Source organism: Daucus carota, chromosome 4, assembly GCF_001625215.2.
Source record: "Daucus carota subsp. sativus chromosome 4, DH1 v3.0, whole genome shotgun sequence".
Lineage (NCBI taxonomy): Eukaryota > Viridiplantae > Streptophyta > Magnoliopsida > Apiales > Apiaceae > Daucus > Daucus carota.
The window spans coordinates 42,567,283-42,591,870 of record NC_030384.2 but is presented as its reverse complement, the minus strand read 5'-3'; the positions used below and the strand labels follow the sequence as shown (position 1 = coordinate 42,591,870).

General features: G+C 34.9%; 4 protein-coding genes across 6 annotated transcripts; all 4 read right to left on the bottom strand.

The window, feature by feature from the left end:
* Positions 1-2,242: 2,242 nt before the first annotated feature.
* On the bottom strand, positions 2,243-9,384 carry LOC108218984 (vacuolar cation/proton exchanger 3-like). 3 transcript variants are annotated; one of them, XM_017392191.2, is made up of 13 exons: positions 9,155-9,384; positions 8,755-8,872; positions 8,284-8,529; positions 8,134-8,201; positions 7,299-7,327; positions 6,099-6,295; positions 5,751-5,963; positions 4,958-5,092; positions 3,908-4,024; positions 3,770-3,823; positions 3,524-3,640; positions 2,952-3,048; positions 2,243-2,662 (listed from the first exon to the last, which is right to left on the bottom strand). In XM_017392191.2, the coding sequence occupies exons 2-13, from the start codon at positions 8,779-8,781 to the stop codon at positions 2,649-2,651; spliced, it is 1,314 nt and encodes a 437-aa protein (XP_017247680.1). In that variant the 5' UTR covers positions 8,782-8,872; positions 9,155-9,384; the 3' UTR covers positions 2,243-2,648. The 3 variants fall into 3 exon arrangements, with proteins under 3 accessions (XP_017247680.1, XP_017247681.1, XP_063947912.1); XM_017392192.2 differs by lacking the exon at positions 8,755-8,872 and having other exon boundaries at positions 9,155-9,354; XM_064091842.1 differs by lacking the exon at positions 9,155-9,384 and having other exon boundaries at positions 2,421-2,662; positions 8,284-8,632.
* Positions 9,385-9,985: 601 nt separating this feature from the next.
* LOC108215965 (dehydration-responsive element-binding protein 2A-like) lies at positions 9,986-16,631 on the bottom strand. The gene is made up of 4 exons (XM_017388609.2): positions 16,206-16,631; positions 12,803-15,546; positions 11,282-12,026; positions 9,986-10,510 (listed from the first exon to the last, which is right to left on the bottom strand). The coding sequence occupies exons 1-2, from the start codon at positions 16,226-16,228 to the stop codon at positions 14,448-14,450; spliced, it is 1,122 nt and encodes a 373-aa protein (XP_017244098.1). The 5' UTR covers positions 16,229-16,631; the 3' UTR covers positions 9,986-10,510; positions 11,282-12,026; positions 12,803-14,447.
* Positions 11,744-13,892, bottom strand: LOC108217413 (glucose-1-phosphate adenylyltransferase small subunit, chloroplastic/amyloplastic-like). The gene is made up of 4 exons (XM_017390245.1): positions 13,821-13,892; positions 12,803-13,099; positions 11,928-12,026; positions 11,744-11,770 (listed from the first exon to the last, which is right to left on the bottom strand). Exons 1-4 carry the CDS (start codon positions 13,890-13,892, stop codon positions 11,744-11,746), a joined length of 495 nt encoding a protein of 164 aa, XP_017245734.1.
* A 1,655-nt stretch (positions 16,632-18,286) lies between the features above and the next one.
* On the bottom strand, positions 18,287-24,126 carry LOC108219060 (glucose-1-phosphate adenylyltransferase small subunit, chloroplastic/amyloplastic). The gene is made up of 9 exons (XM_017392311.2): positions 23,843-24,126; positions 22,836-23,132; positions 21,635-21,904; positions 21,334-21,513; positions 20,753-20,856; positions 20,540-20,651; positions 20,053-20,151; positions 19,325-19,444; positions 18,287-18,604 (listed from the first exon to the last, which is right to left on the bottom strand). Exons 1-9 carry the CDS (start codon positions 24,071-24,073, stop codon positions 18,488-18,490), a joined length of 1,530 nt encoding a protein of 509 aa, XP_017247800.1. The 5' UTR covers positions 24,074-24,126; the 3' UTR covers positions 18,287-18,487.
* Positions 24,127-24,588: the final 462 nt, after the last annotated feature.

Sequence of the window (24,588 nt, the reverse complement as noted above, 5' to 3'; positions counted from 1 at the left end):
TCTAACTAAGTACCCCAAGATTTTAAACCATCTCAGCGGAATACTCTCAGATTTCATGAATGAAAAAATACTTTAAAATCCCAATCTAATACACCCCTCTAACAAATCCGAACGAACATAAAATCAGAACTATTAAATTTTTGCTCTCACTTTGAATTATTTTTTTTCAGTATCAAAAACACATATAAACTCCCGACAAAAAAAACACACACATATAAACTCTTGGGGATGAATAAGATAATTTGAAATACTTAAAACACAATCGGCTACTTAACAATACATAAATGTAAAGCAACATGATATATCGTTGTCCGAATCTGCTACTAATATATGCCAACGACACTTGAACATTAATGCCCTGCATGATGAGCAGCAGCAGCATGGTGATGATGAGCGGCATGAGCAGCGTGTTGATGAGCGGCTGCGGCATGAGCAGCGTGTTGGTGGTGGTGAGCGGCTGCGGCATGAGCAGCGTGTTGGTGGTGACGCCGACGAGGACTACTCCCACCCGAGTCACCGCAACCGAAAATGATCATCGAAATAATCGACAGGCTCATCACAACGAAGCAAAGCAGCAGCATCACCCCTGATGTGCCATCGCTAGCCAAAACGTGTAGATCACTTAATAGCCTCGCCATACCCAGATAAGATATTCAATTTCTTATATACTTGCGTGGAGTTTTGAAACTGGGACTAAACTGTAAACACAGACCTCAAATATGAGAGCTAAGGAAACAAGATGAGGATGACAGTATATATGTACAAGGTTAGCAAAGCACGCGGCTAGATAAATTGTTTTATACTAATAAAAAGTCGTCAAGTCGCGGTAGTCTTGACATAGACTTAAACCTTATGCACCACGTGTAGATAACATAAATGCGTGTTTGAATGAAGCTCTGCGGATTTCAGAGGCTATTGATTGGTTCTATTGAGAGCCGGGGGTCGCTGGATGGGATATTGGGATTGAAATTGGACCATTTAATACCTGTCGGCTAGGTAGTGAGACTCGGTTTGTCATTATCGTACGTAATGTAAAAGATATTTTTTCAATCTAATTAGAACAGTACATTTATTAATGGTTGGAACCCAAATTCCTTCAATGAGTATATGTTGACACATCATTCATTAAGAAAAGCGATAAATATCCAATTTGTTATTGATGATAAAATTAAATAAAAAAATTTGCATACCCGAACTCAGTGATTTTGAATTTTTTTCGATATAACCCAAAAATCGGGGATGAGTCAATAACGAGTTCGACGATAATTCATTATCAACATACAAACGTGTCAATGTATTATGTACTAACACTTCAACAAACCTCATCCATCATAATAATGGTGTTAGTGATGATGAGAAAACTATGATGATCACATTGACTACCACCAACATCTTTGCAACAAGATATGATTATGAAAATGGACTAAGGTTAGTCTCCACAACTAAATATGATCATGAAAAATAGACTATAATGATAAAAAATCACCACCAACACCCGATCCTCCAACCAAATATGATCATGAAAATGGACTATGATAACATAAAAACCCAAGTCTCCATAACAAAATATGATGATATGGACGACAATGCCAAGGACTATCACCAGCCCCGAGTCTCCATGACCAAATATGATCATGGAAATGATCAACCCTTAAGGGCATGCATAGCACCAATTGCTGCATCGGCGTCACCAGGTAAAACATGTAAACTTACCTGTTTCTTGGCGTAACCACAGGTATGCTTATAGTAGTAAACATTACTTGTAGAGATGAGAAATAAGAAAAAAAATGGTTAGATATTACAGGTACTAAATTATCAACCTGACACGCTTTAGACTTGCATATATATATTCCAACGTTAGTGAAGCACACAAAGCATCAACTCAGCAGCTTAAGAAACTTGTTAAAAGCTAAAGTCTAATAGCCATGTTACCACCTATACAAACTTCAGAGGAAATATGTCAAGTTGACATGACGACTAAAAGACAAAGATGAGAATAGAAATAGCAGTAACCAAGAGTACATAATCTCACATATTCTAACTATATGATAGTCTGAACCAAGTTACCGCAACATCTACGAATGTAATGAAATTACAAAATGGGGATCAGTTATCATATAAATTCCAAAAATTTTAAGAACATGTCAGACTGAACCTACACTATATACCTGCAAGTTAGTTGACTATTCCCAGATAATAGAAAAGATAACTTTGGCAAACATAAGACGCTATGCAATCCAGCTCAAGTAAAGCCACTTGATAAAGTAATTGATCACTTCATGAAAATGACAATCAGTGGCAGAATTTCATAACACTATATTGACTTTTCATGCTTACACTCTCTATAATGAAAACTACAACCTGTGAGGAGACTCCTTTCTAAGGTTGCTCATCACAGGCAGTCTGCAGTATCTCTGCTATCATTCAAGTTTAACTGATATGCTACTTTCAAGAAACTATACAATGAGACACCGGATCTTCAGAAGCTTTAATAGTATGAACCTTTAGCTCCTAACCGAGTCACCTTTTTCATGCCCTCAATCAGAATTACAGTTCATTGTTCCCCTGGAACCCTTCACACTGGGAGCCCATCATGATCAGCAAAAACCAATGGCATGATTTTGTAACGTATCGATGAATGCTCTTTTCTAGGGGCTGTCCTCTGCAAAACCATTGTTAATAGGCACAATTTCATCACAATAAGGATGCTTGCAAAGACAAAATTCAACTGGAAACATATAATGCAGATGAAAAAACAAATTTGAAGATCATTAAACAATATTTGCAGCTCAGTCTCAAGCTTTTGAATTGGAATGGAGCAACACACTTTGTTTCTAAATATTATTAGGTAGTTATGATTTGAAATTCAACGCCAACTCAATACTAGAATTACTTTGTCAAACCCAGCATGATCTGACCTCTATAAACAATCGAACACTGTAAAAACTCACCTACAGATTTAGGATCTTTATGTACAAAGAAACTTGCAGCAACTATCAAATAGCAAAGGAGGAGCATCAGTCCTTTCAAGTAATTTGAAGTTCCCTCCTACACATCAATACTCTTATCAGATTCAAAGAAAGATAAAATCATATATAAATATATAAATACACACACACACACACACACACAAACCTGACTATACAATGATACTCGGTCATATTTGAAGAAAAAGTGAAACGATTATACAAGTTAAAAGTTCAATAGCAGTAGTAGCAAAAAATCTTGCCAAATTTCAATCCATCTATAACCAAAAGCTTAATATTTCTCAAACAGCCAACTTCAAACTCAACTCTTTTCAACAATCATATGCTGAAAAGAATTCAATATATAAAGACAGCTGAACAAGTGCGATCTATGACTTCCCTTGTTCTTTATCAATAAATATTGAAAATGTTTTTTTTCTTAAATTATTTTTCAAGCAACTGTCGTTTACTATTTTGCATAGCAGAATGTGGGGTGCAATAGACAAGCAGGGCATGGACCCTCCATGTCTTGCGGCATGTTTAGATAATAGACTAACCTGCAGCATGAAAGCTACAACTATAACAGACATGAAAAGAGTAGCCGTCTCAAAAAGTTGAAAATTCAGATCCACCGGGTACCCTAGAATCCACCCAACAACCACGCAAAAGGGAATCTGCATTACAAAATGTAGTGCAACCTTATATGCAAGATAATAATATATACTACAGAGTTGAACCCCGAATATATGTGCGTGTGCATTTAAAACATAAAAATAGTTGTGAACAAGACACTCTAAAACTACCCCAAACATGGCAATCTGTGTTGATGAACCTATCGCCACCCCCAGAGATAGATCCTGCACAGACACCACATATATATTAAATGTTACTGGTATGTGTACAGAATTAACTTGTGACAAACAAGAAGGATAAATGCTCACAAGCTTGTCTTTCATGGCAAACATAATGGCACCTGCATGTTCTGCAGCATTCCCAACAATTGGAAGTAAAATTACACTTATAAATGCAATCGGCATGTTTAGAGAAACAGATGCCCCCTGAAAGTAAAAGCGAATTAACTAACAATAACTGCAACATGAATTACAATTCCATGACAAAGAAATTAGAATTGGAAATATGCAAGAGGAACCATTAAAAGGTACTTTCCTGGAGACAGTATTACACAACATGTAGTATTAGGGTCCAATAACAATCAAATTGAATTATACAATTAATTATGCTATAACAAGACGAATTAATAAAAGGCTATTAAATTACTTGTACCATCTTAGATCTCCTTCTGGGTTAGTGTACAGGGAAACAACTCTCTATCTATTTGTATACACACAGGTACTTGTGTGCGTGCGCGTTAAAAATGTAAACTTATAACCATATTATATATAGCATATTAGCACATATGTACAATGTACACACACACGTACACCATAGCCAAACTTGGTTATAGATTCCTATGATACTTCATTTTTAAATTATATCTGTATAACTGTAACCAGATGAATGTGATGTGTATTTTTGTTTGCCAAGTGATGTCCTTCCCATTTTAATAGTCTTGTCTGTCAAAATAAAATGTCCCATAATATTTGTCCTCTTATTTGTTCAATGCAGTTTTATACAATTTTCAACATTGACTATCATTAACTCACACAACTTCCATATTTTGTTAAGCAAATAACTATGAAATTTGGTTATATTCATGTGTAATTAATGCAATTTAATAATGATATTAATCAATAAGACATAACATTAATATTTCTTAATATGTGTGAAATTTGCAAAGAAGACTATTAAAATGGGAAGGAGGGAGTACATCATGAGTGAAAGTATTTATCAAGATTTGATTTAATATATTAAACTTTTCATAAAAAATTTGGTTTCAACCTTTCCAGAAATTCATTATGTGATAGACTGATAGTCATGACAAACGTATGATTTTAAAATTAAAAAGGACTGGGAAAGTAAGAGACAAATACCTCTATAGCATTAACTAGGTACTCTGAGAGTGCCGATATCCAAACAGTCAAAACAAAGAGCCATACTATTGATTCCCATCTTGAAATCCGAGGAGCTTCTTCGTCAACTAAGTTGCCGTCTTGGTTACCATCTTCCTGGTTTTAAACAATTTGTCAGTCGAACAAAAACAATGCACAATGGCCAGGAGATATAGTACGGAGAACACACAGGGGTGGAAATAAACAATAGCATTTGTTTTGTAACCTTAGCCATGCTTTTCCCACCTATACATACAGATACATATTTAAATATGTATGTGTGTGTATTTAAATAGGTTCTTAGCATGTATAATTATAACACATTTTTAATCCATATCCAGGAAATTCAGGAGACGTCGTTTTCAGGACTCTGGACCCAAGATCGAAACGAGAAGAAAGAAATATACACATTTTAAGTTTTATGAGCAAGAATCTGAAAGAAGGTGTTTGAGAGACTAATAATTTATGAACAATCTAACTATATGCTTTGGCAAAGGGATAATTTATGTGAAAAGAAAACAACAGCGAGTAAAATTCAAGACAGCATCTCATATATCTGAGGGGAAGCAACCGAAACGTCATAGAAGATGAGAACAATGTGCTACATTTATGAGATGATTTAAGGTTTGATGACCAAATGGACAAATGAACTTAGAGGGTTAAGATGTGACACCAGAACAAAACTCTGAGTTATAACACATGTCTAGAAAATAGGTTGAGTAACAGATGTGTTGAACAAGTCTTTCTAAAGAGAAACAGAAAATTTGTAATTGACCTCATTGATAGGAGAATACATATTATTCTGGCTGGTAAGCTGGAAATAAAGATAAGCGCCATATGCTATCAGCATGACACAGCTGCTAAACCTTGAAAGAGCTAATTCAGACTTTCCAGCATGCAACTCTGTGTGTGTAAAGTGGAGAACTGCTGGGAACAGAAGTCCCATTACTGCCATCATGAGTAACCCCGAATTCACCAAAGCAGTTCCCTGCCATCAAATCAGGAACTAAATCTATCAAGTTATGCACAGACAATAATGTCGACACAATATCTTATTTATCATATAATTGGTGCAAAGGTATTTGATTTAAGGGCACCAAGCCAGGGAATATATTTGACCCACCTTATTAAACACTTGTTCCTTATTATGATGAACAATTCCACCACTGAAAAATGCACACCCAAGCACGAGCAACATGTTGGAGAGAATTGAGCCCAGTAATGACTGCTGAATAACACGTAGCATGCCATTTTTCATTGCATACATGGAAATAATCAATTCTGTTGCATTCCCGAAAGTAGCATTTAGAAGACCCCCAACTGCAATTTCGCAACCGGATGAGATGAAAGGGTCACCATAAAAAGTTATAATTCGAGACATTATCTATTACATCTATGATGATAACAATTCATATAACTTATAAATTGTTGTCTGTAAAGTAACTGCACCAGTAAAACTGTGAAACATAATTCATGACTATTATGAGGCTTTGTTCCAGGTTGAAATGAAATAGGGTCAGGAAATTTCACAGCAAGCTAAGATAATAGAACCTAATTTAGCAAAATAATAATAATGATAATAATAGAACCTAGGCCCTGTAGTGCCAAAAAGCTAAGGAACAACACGCAGAGCATGTATAGTAACCTTATAGATCTGAAATCAAGCAAAGAGTAAAGACACCTGCACTTCATTATTAAAAGTAGATCAACCATGACTAACAGTGAGCCAGCCAATCAACATATTTTTGCTTTTCAAAAGATAATTTGAGAAGCACAACGCATTCAGGTAATAGTTTCAGTCTAGTCATTATAAGTATTACTCCCTCCGTCCCACTAATTTCTTCACAGTTTCTTTCACTACTTGACACAAATTTTAAGGTGTATATAAATTATAGTTTCGTGACTTATTTTTGAAATTTTATTTTCTGAATAAAATGTTAAACATTAAATTTTTATTCAGAAGAAAAAAATTTAAATAATTTAGGCAACTATACTTCGTAGGAGCATAAAAATGCGTGCCAAGCCTTCTGTGCCAAATTTAAAACATCTGGAGGGTGTAATTGGATAGAAAAATAATAGTAGTAATAATAGTAATAAAAAAAAAAATAATAATAATAATGACGACGATAATAAAATTATAATTATAATTTGAAGGCAGCCGCACTTGCACTAAGCCATTATACAAAACAAACAAATAAATGCGAACAAAGAAGCACAAATCTAGCATCAAATATCTTGACATACAAAACATTACGTTCTTGAATTTTTTTAGAAAAAATCAATGAGTAAGCCTTCAAAAACTACATAATTTAGAATGTGAAACCTGTATCTCCTGTGTAACAAGCCAGTTGCCTGCATTAGAAAGAAGCAAATTTAAGTTGTAAACTTGTCTACTCCACAAAAAGAAAAAGCCTCCCGCTAAACATGTTTAAGCTACGTAATTTCAACATGCAAGTCAACGTATTTTCCTGGTTCATCAGCACTTTATTTACATTACCAAATATCACCAAAAAGACCTGCAAGTTTTTTGTTTTTTTTTTGCATATTTATTTTCCAATCACAGAACTTAAAAAAACTGAGTGCCTTCTGCATTCTTCAGAATGCATATGTAAGTCCCGTTTGGTTTACCTTATCTTTCAGAAATAAGTACTTATTTCTAGAAAAAATAGTCAAAATGTACTTTTCTTCGTAAATAAGAAAATATTTTTATGAAATAAGTAATGTTAAACACCATTAAGTACATATTTCTAGAAAAAAGTAGGTAAATAGGTACCTTTTTTCTGAAAATAAGTCCTTATTCTAAAAACTTAAGTTTACCCAAGCATGCTCGTAATTGGAAAAGTATCTGCAAATGATATATAAGTTTAACGATACAGTAACATAAGAAAGAATATCAGGAACTTAACATCAAACCTAACATGCTTTCATCACCTTTATCGTGAAAAAATATATGTTAATTCAATTACGTAAGGACATTTTAGTCATAAAGTGATGGTATGGTTATTTTTAAGATCAAAACTTGAGAATACTAGTCGATTACATTTTTATTAATATTAACTTCACATTTTATATGTTTTAGACAGATAAGAACTTGTAGTATGTTACATGAATCCATCTTTATATATTTGTGGCTATAGAGGACAAGCATAGGGAATTACTCTGTAGCCCAACCCAGCCGCTCTGCCAAGGGTATGATGCCTAATAAACTCAGGATGAAGACCCAACCCTGAAATCAAATTGTAAGGTATTTATAAGAGAAATAATCTATACAAACATCTTAGAGTGTTGAACAGCATTTTGCAACTCACTTGTTGGTTTGACGAATTTTGAACCACTATCGCTAAAGGCCCAAAAGGTATAAGCAAGTTAATTTTGTCGGAGAACAAGACGATTTTTACACTTCTGAATATACGATTCATTATACTTCTCAAAACGAAATTTTCTACGATAGAAGAATCAGATGGTCTGTTGGGAGCTGTATCCAAAGCAGGCATCTTTCTATCAGTTGGCACAGTGCTGATCAGGCTATCATTTCGAGGCTGTAGTGATCCCATCTGTGGAAAGTCAGTAACTTTCAATCACCAGATAAACAGTAGTTTTAAACTAAATAACTTTGCCGATGCACATCATGATTAAAATGTAGTCCAATTTAATAACCTACATATATTAACACAAATTTTCGACTTATTTCCTTACTCATGTTACATAATAACTACTCAAGTACTTACTATAATTTTAGTTTTGCAGAATGCAAGAAGGGGAAGAAAGTAGGCACTCACTTGAATGTGGGAGTTAGTTTCAGGCATGTCTGAATAAATTGTTTGAAAGCACTACTAACGTTGTTGCCCAGTTCCAAAAAGCATACAAAAGTACATTTCCTAACATGTGCACGAGTCTCTGCTCAAGAAACAAAATTACTCACAATCCCAAACAAACTCACAATAATTGCTTCAACTAATTGCTCAATTCTATAAAATAAAAACGATTAAGACCCTTAATTTGGATAGAACATGATTTAACTATATCAAAAAAACAAATTAAAGAACATAATTACATGAACATGGCTGAGAAAGAAGGGGAAAGATTCAAACTTTATAACCTCCAGAAAACAAGATCAGGATTTTTTTTAATTGAAGTGAAATCAGAAACAGAACTAGAACTTGTAATTATCAATCTTACTTGGGAGAGGCGGCAACGCGATTACTTTACTGTCCGATCTCTCGGAGAGAGAGAGAGAGGGAGAGAGATTTAACTTGCAAAAGCAAGAGCGAAGAAATCAAGTTATTACTGCACCAAACTCGTTTGTTTTTTTGAGTAAAAATGAAACAAGAACATGAACAATATTTTGTTGCTTCTAGATGATAAAACTGTTTCTGCAGGCGGAAGATTTGTGTAACCGACTATTAAATAATCGATTTTCATCCAAAACTGGATTTAATGAAGTAAAAACGTTTTTCATATATATTTCCCAATCGAGAGAGATGATGATTTCTTTCGTTTTAGGAGTATATTTTTCTTTTGGTTTAACTTTTCTATATTTTTTAAGAGTGTGATTTTTTTTTGTCAGGTAAGAGTGTGATATTTGGTAAAATCAAAATAAAATAAAGATGTATATAGAATTTAATTTATTGTTTAATTTTTTTCTTTCAATTATCTTGATAAATTTAAATATTAGTCCATTTTTAATTTTTAAAGACGGATCGAGATGCATGATTATAAAATATTTAGACTTTAATGACACTCTCTATGCATGTAGTATACTATTATTAACATATAAACATGTTTATTTATGATGTTATCCAAAATTTATGCTAAAAATAATTTTAAATATCAATATTACACGAAAAATTTGATATAAATATTTTAGAAAAATTATTTATAACAAAAAAATAAAAAAGATCTTTTTTATAATTGATATAAAAAGTTGAATAATAGTTTAATTCAAAATTTTCCGGTCAAGCAAAAGCTTATCACCATGTTAAAACAGGCCTTATTTGACAGGTGACAAAGTGAAAAAAAACTTGTTCCGACAAGATCAAGAATCTGTTTACAAAGATACAATAGAAGGGTCTTCTTGACTTTCTTTTACAAGCCTGCAGAATCTTACAACCACAGATGCTATGTTTCCGAAATATTTTCGGATAGACAAGTCTTGTTTACTGTCCTTCTGTACAACCCCTGCAAAGCTCCTTTTCAGTATATTAATAAAAATCCGATATAAACCCCAGGTAGCAGAAATAAATTAACCGGCTTACAAATTGCATTTTACATCATAAATCTCTCTAAGTCATGTTTTCCGCTGCTAAAGTGAGGGGGAGATACACATTGAGCTCACTTTTTAAATGGAAGGTTCCCCTTCTTAGTTTGACAAGTTGGAGATGAATATGGTCCAATATGGATACATCAAGAAGAAGACCTTTAGATTACAGTGCCACAGGGGATCAAAGCATCTTTTATTATTGTCACAATTCAACTCTTTATAAAGTAACCATCGGTTTCTCTTGCTGCTTCTTGGACATTGTCGCTATTTATGATCTGAAATGACAAAGTTCAGGGGAAAATATTCAATTTTTGAATACGTAAAAATGGTGCAGAACATACAAGAACATCAAACACCAAACAATTACAAAACACAAACACCAAACAATTACAAAACACATCACTTATACGTAATGTAGTTTTTGTTTTCCATCTTCCAATTACAAAAGAGAGTAGGGGAGACAATTTAAAGGGTAGCTCCTCAGGCTTGCAAGAACCAAGATACATATTTCATTACACTAATGATCAGCAGTGAATCCTATTAATGATTTCCTTTACGTGAAACTATAGGGAGGCTGCCAGTTACCAAGTGATCCAGTGCTACACTTATAGTTTTTTTAAATACATTTCCTTATCCAAGATGGACGAGAAAAATAGTGTTCAGGTATTGCAAGATGGCTAGTGCTCTATAACAACCAACATACAATACAAAAATTCAGGTCCACAAGTAGTCGAGTACAATGTCATCGATCACCTTTGAACCGTAACTATGGTTTCTTGTAGTAAGTTTAGCCTGATTCTGTTAATGTACTACTCTTTTCTGTAGAGGTAACATATGGGTGATTTATACGACAGTGCAGATATAGTACAGTGTACGATAGGCTCTCCTAATATTGTAGTAATCATGTCACATTTGAAAGTTATTATGTTGTTGATTTTCGAAACTTATAGCAGAGCTCTCTTTGTTAGATAAAAAGAAAATTTTAATACGGGTATTATACAGAGCAGAGCTGTTTATTTTTAAAAGTGAACACATGAAACTCATACCTTCACATTATCCCCTATGCGAGCATTTTTGTCAATAATTGCTCTTCTGATGTGAGAGTTCTTGCCAATACCGATGGGGACACTACCCTTCGCAGCTAAAGTCTTTCTGTTGGTATTTTTAGCTCAACTCCCTTGGCAAATAATAACCACACATATGAGGTTTTCAACAATCCTTTGCTGTCTCCATTCTACGCACAATTGCTTATAGGTAAACTTGGCTTAACTGTCCAAGGACACTATAACCAGATATGACAAGGTTATCTACAAGCCTTTAACAGTCTCCCATTACCTTCTTTTGCTTCAGGAGAATGGAATGAATTGTGAACAAAATTGAAGGGGAGAAAGTGAAAGTAGGAAAGAAGACTTAAAAAATAGGGGAGCATAAAATTTTCAGATGAGCTGCTTGCAAAAAATCAGTAGGGTGGAGCATTCCTTCTCAAATTGCTAATTCTGAGTTTCGGATCATTTTGTAGGAATAGAATAGAAGAACTGAAAATTATAAATGTTTACTCATAATATGGTAAAACTATGATTTGATTCCATATAATTTCATTCTCTAACCAAACACAACATCTGTGTACTATTTGAAAAGGAATTATTATATTTAAGAAGAAGTATATTCAGCTCCTGGAGATGTAACTATTACCTCATAATAATCAGCTCCCATCAACAGAGTATCTTCAATAATTGCACCTTCTGAGATGCAAGATCGAAGGCCGACCACTGAATGGTGAATTTTGCAATTCTGCAAAAAAAGGATTTGTAAGAACGTAACTACAATGAGCCAATGGTTGATTACTGCTAAATACAACTTTGATGTCTTGATAAATTGAGCATAAAAGACAGGATCAACCAATATCTCCAAATTCAGCTACTGTTCCAATAGATTTTATCTATGACAATCTTACTCAAATAACACAACACAAAAGTTTGGAGCTGCATTTTGTAACTATATACCTTATTTTACCCATTCGGAATCATCATCAAACACAAAATATAACAGAACCTCAGTAAATTTCCCTGGATATCCTATGCAAAATACTTCTTGTACTAATTTTAAGATGTAATAGTGTTGCAACTTCAGAAAAAATGATGGACCCGAAGCTGGACATTTTAGGGTTTTAGTTTATGAAGGGAAGGGCTGTGCAGGATGTGTATGTACCATTTGGATCTGATTTAGGCAACTGGACACACAGTGCTCTGACAAGTAATAAAATATAACAGAACCTCTGTAAATTTTCCTGGTCTTTGCTCTCAGTCAGGAATTTTCTCTATTTGTCCCATATGGTACGTAAAACTAATAGTGTGTTATATAACGGTTTTCTAATTATCTTCTCTCAATATAAGCTATTATCTGCTATCTGTGGCAAATATTAGGGAAACAGTTTAAAGCTAAATTCTTACAATAGTAACAAAATCCAGTATTAGGAATCATTTAGGTATAATAAAATGTTGTACTGCGTCAATATTTCACCATAACTGAAGCAGATATATGAGATGCCAGGTTTGACATATATATACCTGGAACCAGTTTGGGTTCTCCGGACTCTGCTGAGCAGCAAGAACTTCAACAAGTCCTTCATTCTTGTAACTACTCAGGCTACTTGCATAAGCCCGTGAAAGGTGGCGATTGAGAGATGCAGAATTGAATTGTGTAAGAACATAAATCTTTGATATGTTACTGTTCAAGCAATTGCTAACAGGGATATCGATAAGCCTATAATTTGCTCCTAAAGGAACCGCAGGTTTTGCCCTCTTCTTTAAAAGAGGATAAAGACGAGTACCATCTCCACCTCCAAGAATAATTCCCAAGACACTCTGCAGAGAATCTCATATATAGCCAGATGTTGTAAGAATGCTTATATGTGAATCCCTATTCAATACTTATATTGCAAATCTCATTACTGAGCATGAAAATGCAACATGTTACAATGCACATGTAATCAACAGCGTTTCATCCAAACAAAACCAGTAAGTGGCACTTACTATCAAAACGGAAATCTGGGCTACTTAGTTACAAGTACCCAGTCTGCTCCAAAATCGCGCCATTAACCTAATTCCACATTCCAAAAAATTCCCCAAGTATCATGCTTAACCCTCCAAACAGTACATAATCAATCCAACTAAGATCATGGAAGTCTTTATCAAAATATTTAACTCCAATTTTTCTACCAATTAAGCAACAATGTCCAATCCTCTTACCAATCCACTCCCACATTTTGGCCAGAAAGTATAAATATAAACCAAACACAATTTTTGTAACATCATAAATAATCAATCAACTCAAACCCCTCCTATAATAATAATTAAAAAAAAAACGATTCAACTCATGTGAATGCGGTAATTTCAAGGCGAGGAACAAGAAGTAGAAGTAACAAATAAAAAGTACATTAATTTAGCTTTAAGAACCCGAATTGAAGTACTACTTAGTACTGCTATACTAATTAAATAATCAATGCTTAGCTTACTTCAAGAGAGCATAAAAATTGAATGAATGAAGCAACGAATACAATTAGATATAGAGAAAGAGCGAGCGTACTGGGCTAGCTTCAGGATCAAGACAGGTCTGAGAATTCTGAGAATCAGAAACAGCTTTTGGAGATACGATCATTGAACGCCTGTCATTTCTACATGTTTTAAGAGATGATCTACATTTTTAAGTGATGATGAAATGATCTTATCACCAGAAATGTTTGACGACGAGAATGTTAGTCCCGGGAACATGTAAGTTAACAGACCTGGTATTCACAATATACACACACTTGTTTGCTTTGAAACTAGAGGGAAAAACTGATATGCTATTTCCACTAACTGATAACACAGTACATGCAAAGAAAATTTAATAGTAACCTGATAGAACTAACTCCTACAAACTAGTTAACAAACTAGCAAAACACTGATTATGTACACCAAGGATAGTCATTAAAGCATTCACAGCAAAATGTCACCAACATACTGCCCTAAGAAGCAGCTTAGTCTAATAAACTAGTTTAACCAACCAGAACAGGCAAATGGAAAATAAAGAAAGAAACGTTTAAAGAAACAGACATTAGTTTTTGGTGCTAAATCACCAGAAAGATGGGAAATTGGCTCATTTCATGGTCCATGTGAACTCCGTGAGACGACCCTAAGTTTTTGCTTGCTATATCAGATAATGCTCTACTCTTTAAAACCCGGAATTTGCATCCATGCCAAGTAGCTTGAGCTCGTCCGGTGAGAAATTGGAATCTTCAGGCCTGCCAGGAAGTAAGAATTCCAGATCCTGATTATACCCTGTTTGTTCATTAAACATATCATCTGGCTTTATATCAGGATATTGCTGCTGGATACTTAAATCAGAGGGGTTCGCTATAAGCTCGTCATCTTGCAAGAAGTGCCCAATGTCGTGATCATTGTTGTAGAACCATTCAGTGTTGCTGGCCTGATCAGGGAGAGTATAGGTGTTTAAGCTTTGTAGGAGCTCATCAACATCAAACATTTCACCTAGCAGAAGACCCTTGTCAATGTTAAATATGTCGTTGTTATCCTCCTGCTCTTTCTTGATCTCCACTCGTTCATCCTTCACTTCAGTCATAGCTTCCACCACTGCAGGACTTCGGTAATTTTGAGTTTCTGAGGCTTTCGACTCACCTTCCACATCACTACACTTCATTTCCATAGCAGGAGCTTTCGACTCACCTTCCACATCACTGCACTTCATTTCCAAATCGGCAATCCCCACCTTCGGATCAGTATCAATGCAAGCCCCCGTGCGGTTGGAAGTAGTAGTAGTAAGCACTGAATCAGCACATGACATGCTAGGGGCAGCAGATCCCCCAGACTCCTCCTTGTAGGAACTAAAATCTGGTAAATTAAGTCGAGCACCAGCTCCATACATAGCTGTTGCAGCTTCATCATAGGCAAGAGCAGCTTCGACAGCATTTGGGAATGTCCCCAGCCACAATCTACTACCTCCACCAGGCTCGCGGATTTCAGCAACCCATTTGCCCCAAGTTCTCTGCCTCACACCTCTAAAATTAGAGCGCGTATTGTCAGGACCCCCTTTCCCTTTCATACATCCTTTCTTTGATCCCTTAGCATGAAAATTGCGAATTGGTTTAGCACTAGCATTCAACGCATCAAGCTTCTTATTATAATCCCTCCACATAGCTAGGGTCTCAGCAACACTTTTGGTCTTGGTGCTTCGCGACTTCCTCTTCCTGGAATCACCAATGCGCGGGGTTCCAGTATCAGAATCTTGTTTAATTAGACCCATCATAGAGTTTCTGCAAAATAAAGTGAACAACACTTCAGCCCAAAACAAACAATGTAACAAGGTTTTAACTAAGGATCACATCAACATAGAGAGCAATCTGCATAACCATACTCACACTCCTTCAATTACAGATACAGGTAATTAAAATACTCACAGTCAATTTTACACAACCACATTATATAATTCGGAAAATACAAGATTCAAGAAGCTTTCAACAAAATACTTCAGCTTACAAAGTACATCTAATCTAAGCATAGATTTTGCCCTGGAAAAACCTAAGCACTTATACTAACAAAGCAACACATATTCAAGCCTGGATGCACAATTCAACTATATGCATGTAATTTCATCAGCACAATCAGACTATCATACACCCACACACGATCTCCCTTCCTCCCCTACCTATCTCTCTCTCTCCCTCTCCCCTCCATCAGCCCCCTCTCTCCCCCCTCCCTAGCCCTCTCTCTCTCTCTCTCTCCCAAATCGACCTCTTTCACACACACCCCAACCTGATACATCAGTAAAAACACACAGCAAAAAGATCAATAAAACCATCACAAATAACAATCAATTAATAATCCCATTTAGCAAAAAAGATCACAAAAATCCCCAAACAAAACAAAACAAAAAAAACACAGATCAACCACAAAACCAATCCAGTAAACATACCTCTGCACAATATCAGCCATCATGATCCTCACGCCCACACCTCCGACAATCCCTAAGGTTCCTCACCCCAATCCCGAATCTCCTCTCCAACTGTGTGCGTTTCTCACCCTCAACTGTGTGTGAACCAAACGAAAACAACAAATGCTCGACAGCAGGACGTAAAACCAAGGTTATATAGCCTTCTCTAGACTACTCTTGTGGATAAATATCTTCCCTGTGTGCCAATATTTTATGATCAAAGCTCCGGACACGTGGCGCATTCTGGACACACACGGCTTTGTCATTTCGACGCACGTCCTTTTCCTGGTGCCGAAGTATTGCACATTTAAGTTTAGAGATATAAAGCTACTTGGTTCTGGCCGAGACGCGATGGTTCTAGCTAAACTCCGATTTGCTCTTTGACTCTTTGACTTTGACTACACTAGCTAAACTAATTTGCGTCATTGGGTTCGTATATATCACATTGTGATTGTTATCCTTTTTATTTTAATTTTTAATGGAACAGAACTAAATTAGAAATGAGAGAAGCTAAAGGGTGATAATTTTTGTAATTATGAAATGCATATCGATGAAAATAAATATTCGAATTTGATCACTACTGTATGAACTTTTTAATCGAAACGTAATTTAAATATTTAATATATGGAGAAAATGTTTAATGAGTTGTACACTATTTTTTGATAATTTAAAAATTAATATTAAAACAATATATAATGTAGTTTGTCTTGCTTTTAGATTAATATATATTTCTATGAAGTTTATCCACTAAATTAGTTATTCACCTACGTAGTCATGCATGATTGAGGAAGTCCTAAAATAAATTGGGCAGTTGATTAATGAGTACAAAACAAATATCGAGCTAACTGATGACTAAAGGCTGACGTTTATGAAATCTTCACAGACACGATGAATCCAATTCTGCCTTTTCCTCGGACCTTCTGCTTTATTGGGAGGAGCTTCGTAGGGCACTAGGGCTGCAAGGACAGTTGGATTGGGTTATCATATTTATACCTTTTATTATACTCGCTTGTTTTACTTACGGATTTTTTTTTTATACACATTCATTTTTTTATATTACAAAATTACTTTAAAATAGTTAATGGGTCTTGCAATTTCCCCATTTGTTTTTTGTCGTTTTCACACTACTTTTACTCCACAATCCCTCTTCTATATATATTAAAATTCAATAAGTCCCGCCAGTCCACCCACCTTTTTTTTCTCTACGTAAAAGAATTGGATGTGACAGAGGGAGTAACATTTTTCGATTTAATCACATAACACGAGGTCATTCACCAATTTAAATATATTAAAATGTTGTGAAAATAAAAAAATTATTCCCGCTTCTGTTACAAAATTTACATGATTGAATATGATTTATTTGATAATTATGTAGGGTTAATGGCGTGATAAATATATATAATTAGATAATTAGTAGAGTTAATGGTGTGATATAAATAGGTAATTAATTTTTCAATAACAATGTAAGTCAAAAAGATACGTATATATTCATTACATAACAAGGGATAGGATCAAATAAAAACTTTTTTAAGTTACAAATTTACAAATTTTTTTTTATTCTCCCATCGTGTTAATCCTTAGTTATATAAAGTATCCATGTTGAAAATTCGTCAAAAAACATCACAATTTTTAAAAATAACGCATAAATAAATCGCGTTTTCAACACATTTATAACTGGGGTTCAACATCGGGTGTTGAACACTAATTATCATTGTGTTGAATATATCTAAAAAGATGTTTAAACTATACCTCTGGGGTTTGGGTAGGGTCTAGAAACATAAATATTAGTTAAATAACATGTTTACCTTAGTTCTTACATTTAAAAATTGGTTTATGTACTTCTCCACCACTATTTTAATCGATGCTCAACAAAATATGTTAAAAAAATGTTGAACTCAAGTTATATATGTGTTGAACAAAAAAAGTTTGTAAGTTTGTACCAGAACCCTCCCCTACATAACAAAGCCTACAATGTCCTTGTTTGGATAAAGTTATTTCATCTCAATTAAGAATTTATTTCGGAAAAAATTTAACATTCATATAATATTAATAAAAATCCGATATAAACCCCAAGTGGCAGAAATAAATTAACCGGCTTATAAATTGCATTTTACATCATAAATCTCTTTTAAGTCATATTTTTCCCTGCTAAAGTGAGGGGGAGACGTACATTGAGTTTACTTTTTAAATGGAAGGCTCCCCTTTTCAGTTTAACAAGTTGGAGATGGATTTGGTCCAATACGGATACAACAAGAAGAAGACCTCTAGATTACAGTGCCACTGGGGATCAAAGCATCTTTGATTATTGTCACAATTCCACTCTTTATAAAGTAACCATCGGTTTCTCTTGCTGCTTCTTGGACATTGTCACTATTTATGATCTGAAATGACGAAGTTCAGGGGAAAATATTCAAATATTAAATAGGTAAAAATGATGCAAAACATACAAGAACATCAAATACCAAACAGCTACAAAATACATCACTCATACGGAATGTAGTTATTGTTTTCCTTCCAATTACAAAGAGAGTAGGGGAGACAATTTAAAAGGTAGCTCCTCAAGCTCGCAAGCACCAAGATACATATTTCATTATACACCTTTTCATGAAACTATAGGGAGGCTACCAGTTACCAAGTGATCCAGTGCAACACTTATAGTTTTGCTGAATACATTTCCTTATCCAAGATGGACGAGAAAAATAGTGTTTCAGGTATTGCAAGATGGCTAGTGCTCTTTCACAACCAACATACGATACAAAAATTCAGGTCCACAAGTAGTCGAGTACCATGTCTTCGATCACCTCTAAACCGTAACTATGGTTTCTTGTAAGTTTAGCCTCATTCTGTTATTGTACTACTCTTTTCTCTAGAGGTAACATATGTGTGATTTATACGACAGTGCAGATATAGTACAGCGTACAATAGGCAAAAGCATTCTTATCTGCTGATATTGCAGTAATCATGTAATTGTAAGTTATTATGTTGTCGATTTCCAAAACTTATAGCAGAGCTCTCTTTGTTAGATGAAGAGTAAATTTTAATACTGGTATTATACGGCGCAGAGCTGTTTATTTTTAATAGTGAACACATGAAATCCATACCTTCACATTATCCCCTATGCGAGCATTTTTGTCAATAATTGCTCTTCTGATGTGAGAATTCTTGCCAATACCGATTGGGACACTACCCTTCGCAGCTAAAGACTTTCTGTCGGTATCCGTCTGTCACGGATATAACGAGAAAAGGTTTACAATTAGGAAAAAAAGTGCAAGAATATATATTAGATAATCTATTGCACCCACAATACATAACTTTAGCTCAACTCCAAAGGCAAATAATAACCACACAGTATGAGGTTTTCTACAATCCTTGGCAGTCTCCATTCTACCCACAATTGTTTAGAGGTAAATTTGGCTTAAATGTCCAAGCATACTATAACCAGATATGACAAGGTTATCTACAAGCCTTTAACAGTCTCCCATTCCCTTTTTTTGCTTCAGGAGAATGGAATGAAAAATTGTGAACAAAATTGAAGGAGAAAAAAATGAAAGCAGGAAAGAAGACTTAAAAAATAAGAGAGTATAAATTTTTATATGAGCTTTTTGAAAAAAATCAGTAGGGTGGAGCATTCCTTCTCAAATTGGTGATTCTGAGTTTCGGATAAGTAAAATAGAGGAACTGAAAATTATAAATGTTTACTCATAAAATAGTAAAAATATGATTTGATTCCTCATAATTTCAGACTAACCAAACACAACATCTGTGTTCTATATGAAAAGGAATTATTAAATTTAAAAAGAAGTATATTCAGCTCCCAGAGATGTATTACCTCATAATAATCAGCTCCCATCAACAGAGTATCTTCAATAATTGCACCTTCTGAGATGCAAGATCGAAGGCCGACCACTGAATGGTGAATTTTGCAATTCTGCAAAAGGATTTGTAAGAACGTAACTAAAATGAGCCAATGCTTGATTACTGCAAAATACAACTTCTATGTCTTAATTTTAATTGAGAATAAAGACAGGATCAATCACTATCTCCAAATTCTGCTACTGTTCCAATAGATTTTATCTATGACAATCTTACTCAAATAACACAACATAAAAGTTTGGAGCTGCATTTTGTAACTATACCTTACTTTACCCCTTCGGAATCAACATCAAACACAAAAACATGTCTCACCGCAGTATAGAATCATGTTTGTCCACCCATTTCTCAATTTCCCACAATGTACTAATAAATTGTGGGATCACTAAGAGCGGAGCCACCTTATATTTTTTCAAACGGACATCTGTAATCTAAAATTCACGCACCTTGATTACACAACCTTCGCCGATAACGCTATCCGTGACATCAGCATCAAGCATCTTAGAAGGGGGTAAATATCGAGGTTGTGTATAAATAGGTGATGATCGGTCGTAGAAGCTGAAATTAAGACGTGCATCACTTTCGTAGAAAGAAGCTTTTCATATAGACATTCAATAAAGGTACATTACATATGTTATTGACTCTTATCTGAGCAATACCTAAAATCTGGCACTGGTTTCTTTGTGATCCCCAAATTGGCATTGTAAAATGCTTCAATTGTACCAATATCTTCCCAGTAGCCATCATACAGGTAAGCTTGCACCTACGCAATTTTGTAAAATATGAAATAATAAATTTGGCCCCAGGAAAAGAACAACCAGATAGGTCGTCTAAGCAGATTACATAACTATAACCAATTCTCCTTTTCATATTCTTCTGGTAATCAATTAATTCATAACATCATTGTAAACCTGGAAATATAGTCATATAGATCAACAAAGTTCATAAAATTTCACCAATCATACATAGGTTCAAAATGATGTTTTAAGCAAGTATCATCTTCAAATCTTGCCGTCATGTATGTTGAAGAGAAAAACAAAGTCACCAATGCATAGGTCAAATTTAGCCGATATATTCTTTCTGTGTTTTTTTTTTTTGCCAAATGATCAACAGATATATATACATGATTAAATTAAAAGAATGCATAAAGAATGGCCTCTTTTACTCAGACACTACTAGTTAAAGGTACATTCTGGATATACTAGGTATATAAAAATGAAGAGAGATAACATATGCATACTCTCAATCCAACAGAAGTTGCACCAGGAATAACTTCACTTCCGAAATCATTAGCTCCAGGGAACTTATCTCGAAGCAAATTTAACATTACATCTTTACTGACAACATATATACCCATACTTGCAATGTAGGGCATCTCTTTGGCTTTCTCGTCATCAAGACCCAAGATAGTCGTATCTACCTAGAACAAAGATCAAACACAAAGGACAGTATTATTTCACTTGCCAGACAGCAAGATTATGACTAATAGATAGAAACAAGGAAGGAAGCTTTCAAAACACCATCTCACAACATTGTCTTACCTTCATAGATTTCAATTGCTCGCCTTTTGGTTTCTCTGCAAATTCAATTATGCGTCCTTCTTCATCGATCTTCATCAGACCAAAGGCAGTGGCACGTTTTTCATCCATTGGCAGGGCAGCTACGGTGATATCAGCATCAGTTTCCCTGTGTGCTTGTATAAATCTTTCATAATCCATTCGGTATAAATGGTCCCCTGCAAGAATCAGGTATTCTAGAACATTGTGCTCCTCAAAAAGCCACAGATATTGTCTCACAGCATCAGCTGTACCCTGGAGCCAATTCAAACTGAAATCAAACTAGTGTTCATAAATTCCATAAATTAAACTAGTAGAGTAGAACGCATTTCATCAGAAGAAGTGATAGAAAGTTGGATCATAGGCCACTACTAAAAACATTAATAAAGTTGCTCTACATTTGCAAGCTCTGACCAAGGGACCAGTATAAATTAATAAATAAAAAGCATGTCACAAAATGCATTAAAGGTAGAAAGGAATATTTCATCAGTAAACAAACACAGCACCTAAAACATGAGGTTCTTGAGATTATCGCTCAAACATATACATTGGCTCTAGTAAGTGCACATTGTTTTCAGAACCACAGTTCCATAATCAATTTGACACTAGGTTAAGAATTTGAAACCTTGAACAAGAAATAAAATATAACAGAACCTCAGTAAATTTCCCTGGTCTTTGCTATGCAAAATACTTCTGTTGTACTAATTTTAAGATGTAATAATGTTGCAACTTTAAAAAAAATGATGGACCCGAAGCTGGACTTTTTAGGGTTTTAGTTCATGAGGGGAGGACTGTGCAGGATGTGTATGTACCATTTGAATCTGATTTAGGCAACTGGACACACAGTGCTCCGACAAGTAATAAAATATAACAGAAGCTCAGTAAATTTCCCTGGTCTTCGCTCTCACTCAAAATTTTCTCTATTTGCCCCATATAGTAGGTAAAACTAATAGAACATCATAACTTCTTCAGTTATATAACTGTTCTCTAATTATCATCTCTCAATATAAGCTATTATCTGCTATCTGTGGCAGATATTAGGGAAACAGTTTAAACCTAAATTCTTACAATAGTGATGAAATCCAGTATTAGGAATCATTAAGGTATAACTAAAATGTTGTACTGCGTCAATATTTCACCATAACTGAAGCAGATATATGAGATGCCAGGTTTGACATATATATACCTGGAACCAGTTGGGGTTCTCCGGACTCTGCTGAGCAGCAAGAACTTCAACGAATCCTTCATTCTTGTAACCACCCATGTTACTTGCATAAGCCCGTGAAAGGTGGCTATTGAGAGATGCAGAATTGAATTGCGTAAGAACATAAATCTTTGATATGTTGCTGTTCAAGCAATTGCTAACAGGGATATCGATAAGCCTATAATTTGCTCCTAAAGGAACCGCAGGTTTTGCCCTTTTCTTTGTCAGAGGATAAAGACGAGTACCAGCTCCACCTCCAAGAATAATTCCCAAGACACTCTGCAGAAAATCTCATATATAGCCAGATGTTGTAAGAATGCTTATATGTGAACCCCAATTCAATACTTATATTACAAATCTCATTACAGAGCATGAAAATGCAACATGTTATTATGCACAAGTAATCAACAGCATCCAAACAAAACCTGGGCCACTTGCTATCAAAAAGGAAAATCTTGGCTACTTGTTTACAAGTACCCGGTATGCTCCAAAATTGCGTCCACATTCCAAAAGATCCCCTAAGTAACACGCTTACCCCTCCAAACAGTACATAATCAATCCGAATACGATCATGGAAGTCTTAATCAAAATATCCAAGTCTAATCTTTCTACCAATTAAGCAAAATGTTCAATCCTCTTACCAATCCCCTCCCACATTTTGGCCAGAAAGTACAAATATATAAACCAACCACAATTTTGGTAACATCATAAATAATCAAGCAACTCGAACCCCTCCTATAATAATAATTAAAAAAAACCCGGTTCAACTCATGTGAATGCGGTAATTTCAAGGTGAGGAAGAACAAGTAGAACTGTAGAAGTAACGAATAAAAAGTACATTAATTTAGCTTAAAAAAACCCGACTTTAAGTACTACTTAGTACTACTATACTAGTAAAATAATCAATGCTTAGCTTACTTAAAGAGAGCATAAAAATTGAATGAATGAAGCAACGAAAACAATTATATATAGAGAACGAGTGAGCGTACTCGGCTAGCTTCAGGATCGAGACAGGTCTGAGAATTCTGAGAATCAGAAACAGCTTTTGGAGATAAGATCATTGAGCGCCTGTCGTTTCTACATGTTTTAAGTGATGATGAAGTGATCTTATCACCGGAAATGTTTGACGACGAGAATGATAGTCCCGGGAACAAACTCGCCGGCCGGCCGTTTGCGCCGGAATGTAGAACGATGTGTGAGCTTCCGATAGCAGCAGCCATTGGGAATTGTGATCACAGTAGAGGAGCAACTGAGTGAGGAAAGAGTGAGTTGAGTGTTAATAATGTACGCTGTGCATTACCAATTTTGATGTGATGTAATTACTTTCTTGTCCTTGAGGGGTTTCGTTATTTACAGAAAATGACGGGAATGGACGGGGGTTTTAGTGTGAGTGAAGGGTAGTTTGGGGGTTTTCGAAGTTTGAGATAAAAACAGGGAAAGTGTGACATGTTGAGTCACATGTGTCATGTGGTGATGTGGTCTGTGAATGAATATGGGAGAAAGAAATTGCTTTTAAAAAGAACTTCTTATTAAAAATTTACGAATAAGAGCTTCACTTGCTTTTCTAATTTTTAAATGCTCCTAATCATTTTTATATTATATTTGTCGATAAATCATTCATTTTATTTATTTAAGATATTTGTAATTTATAAATTCAAAAATTAGTATTAAATCACTTTATTTGTATCAAATATCAACATTAACACATATGGTGTATTAATATTGACGTACATAC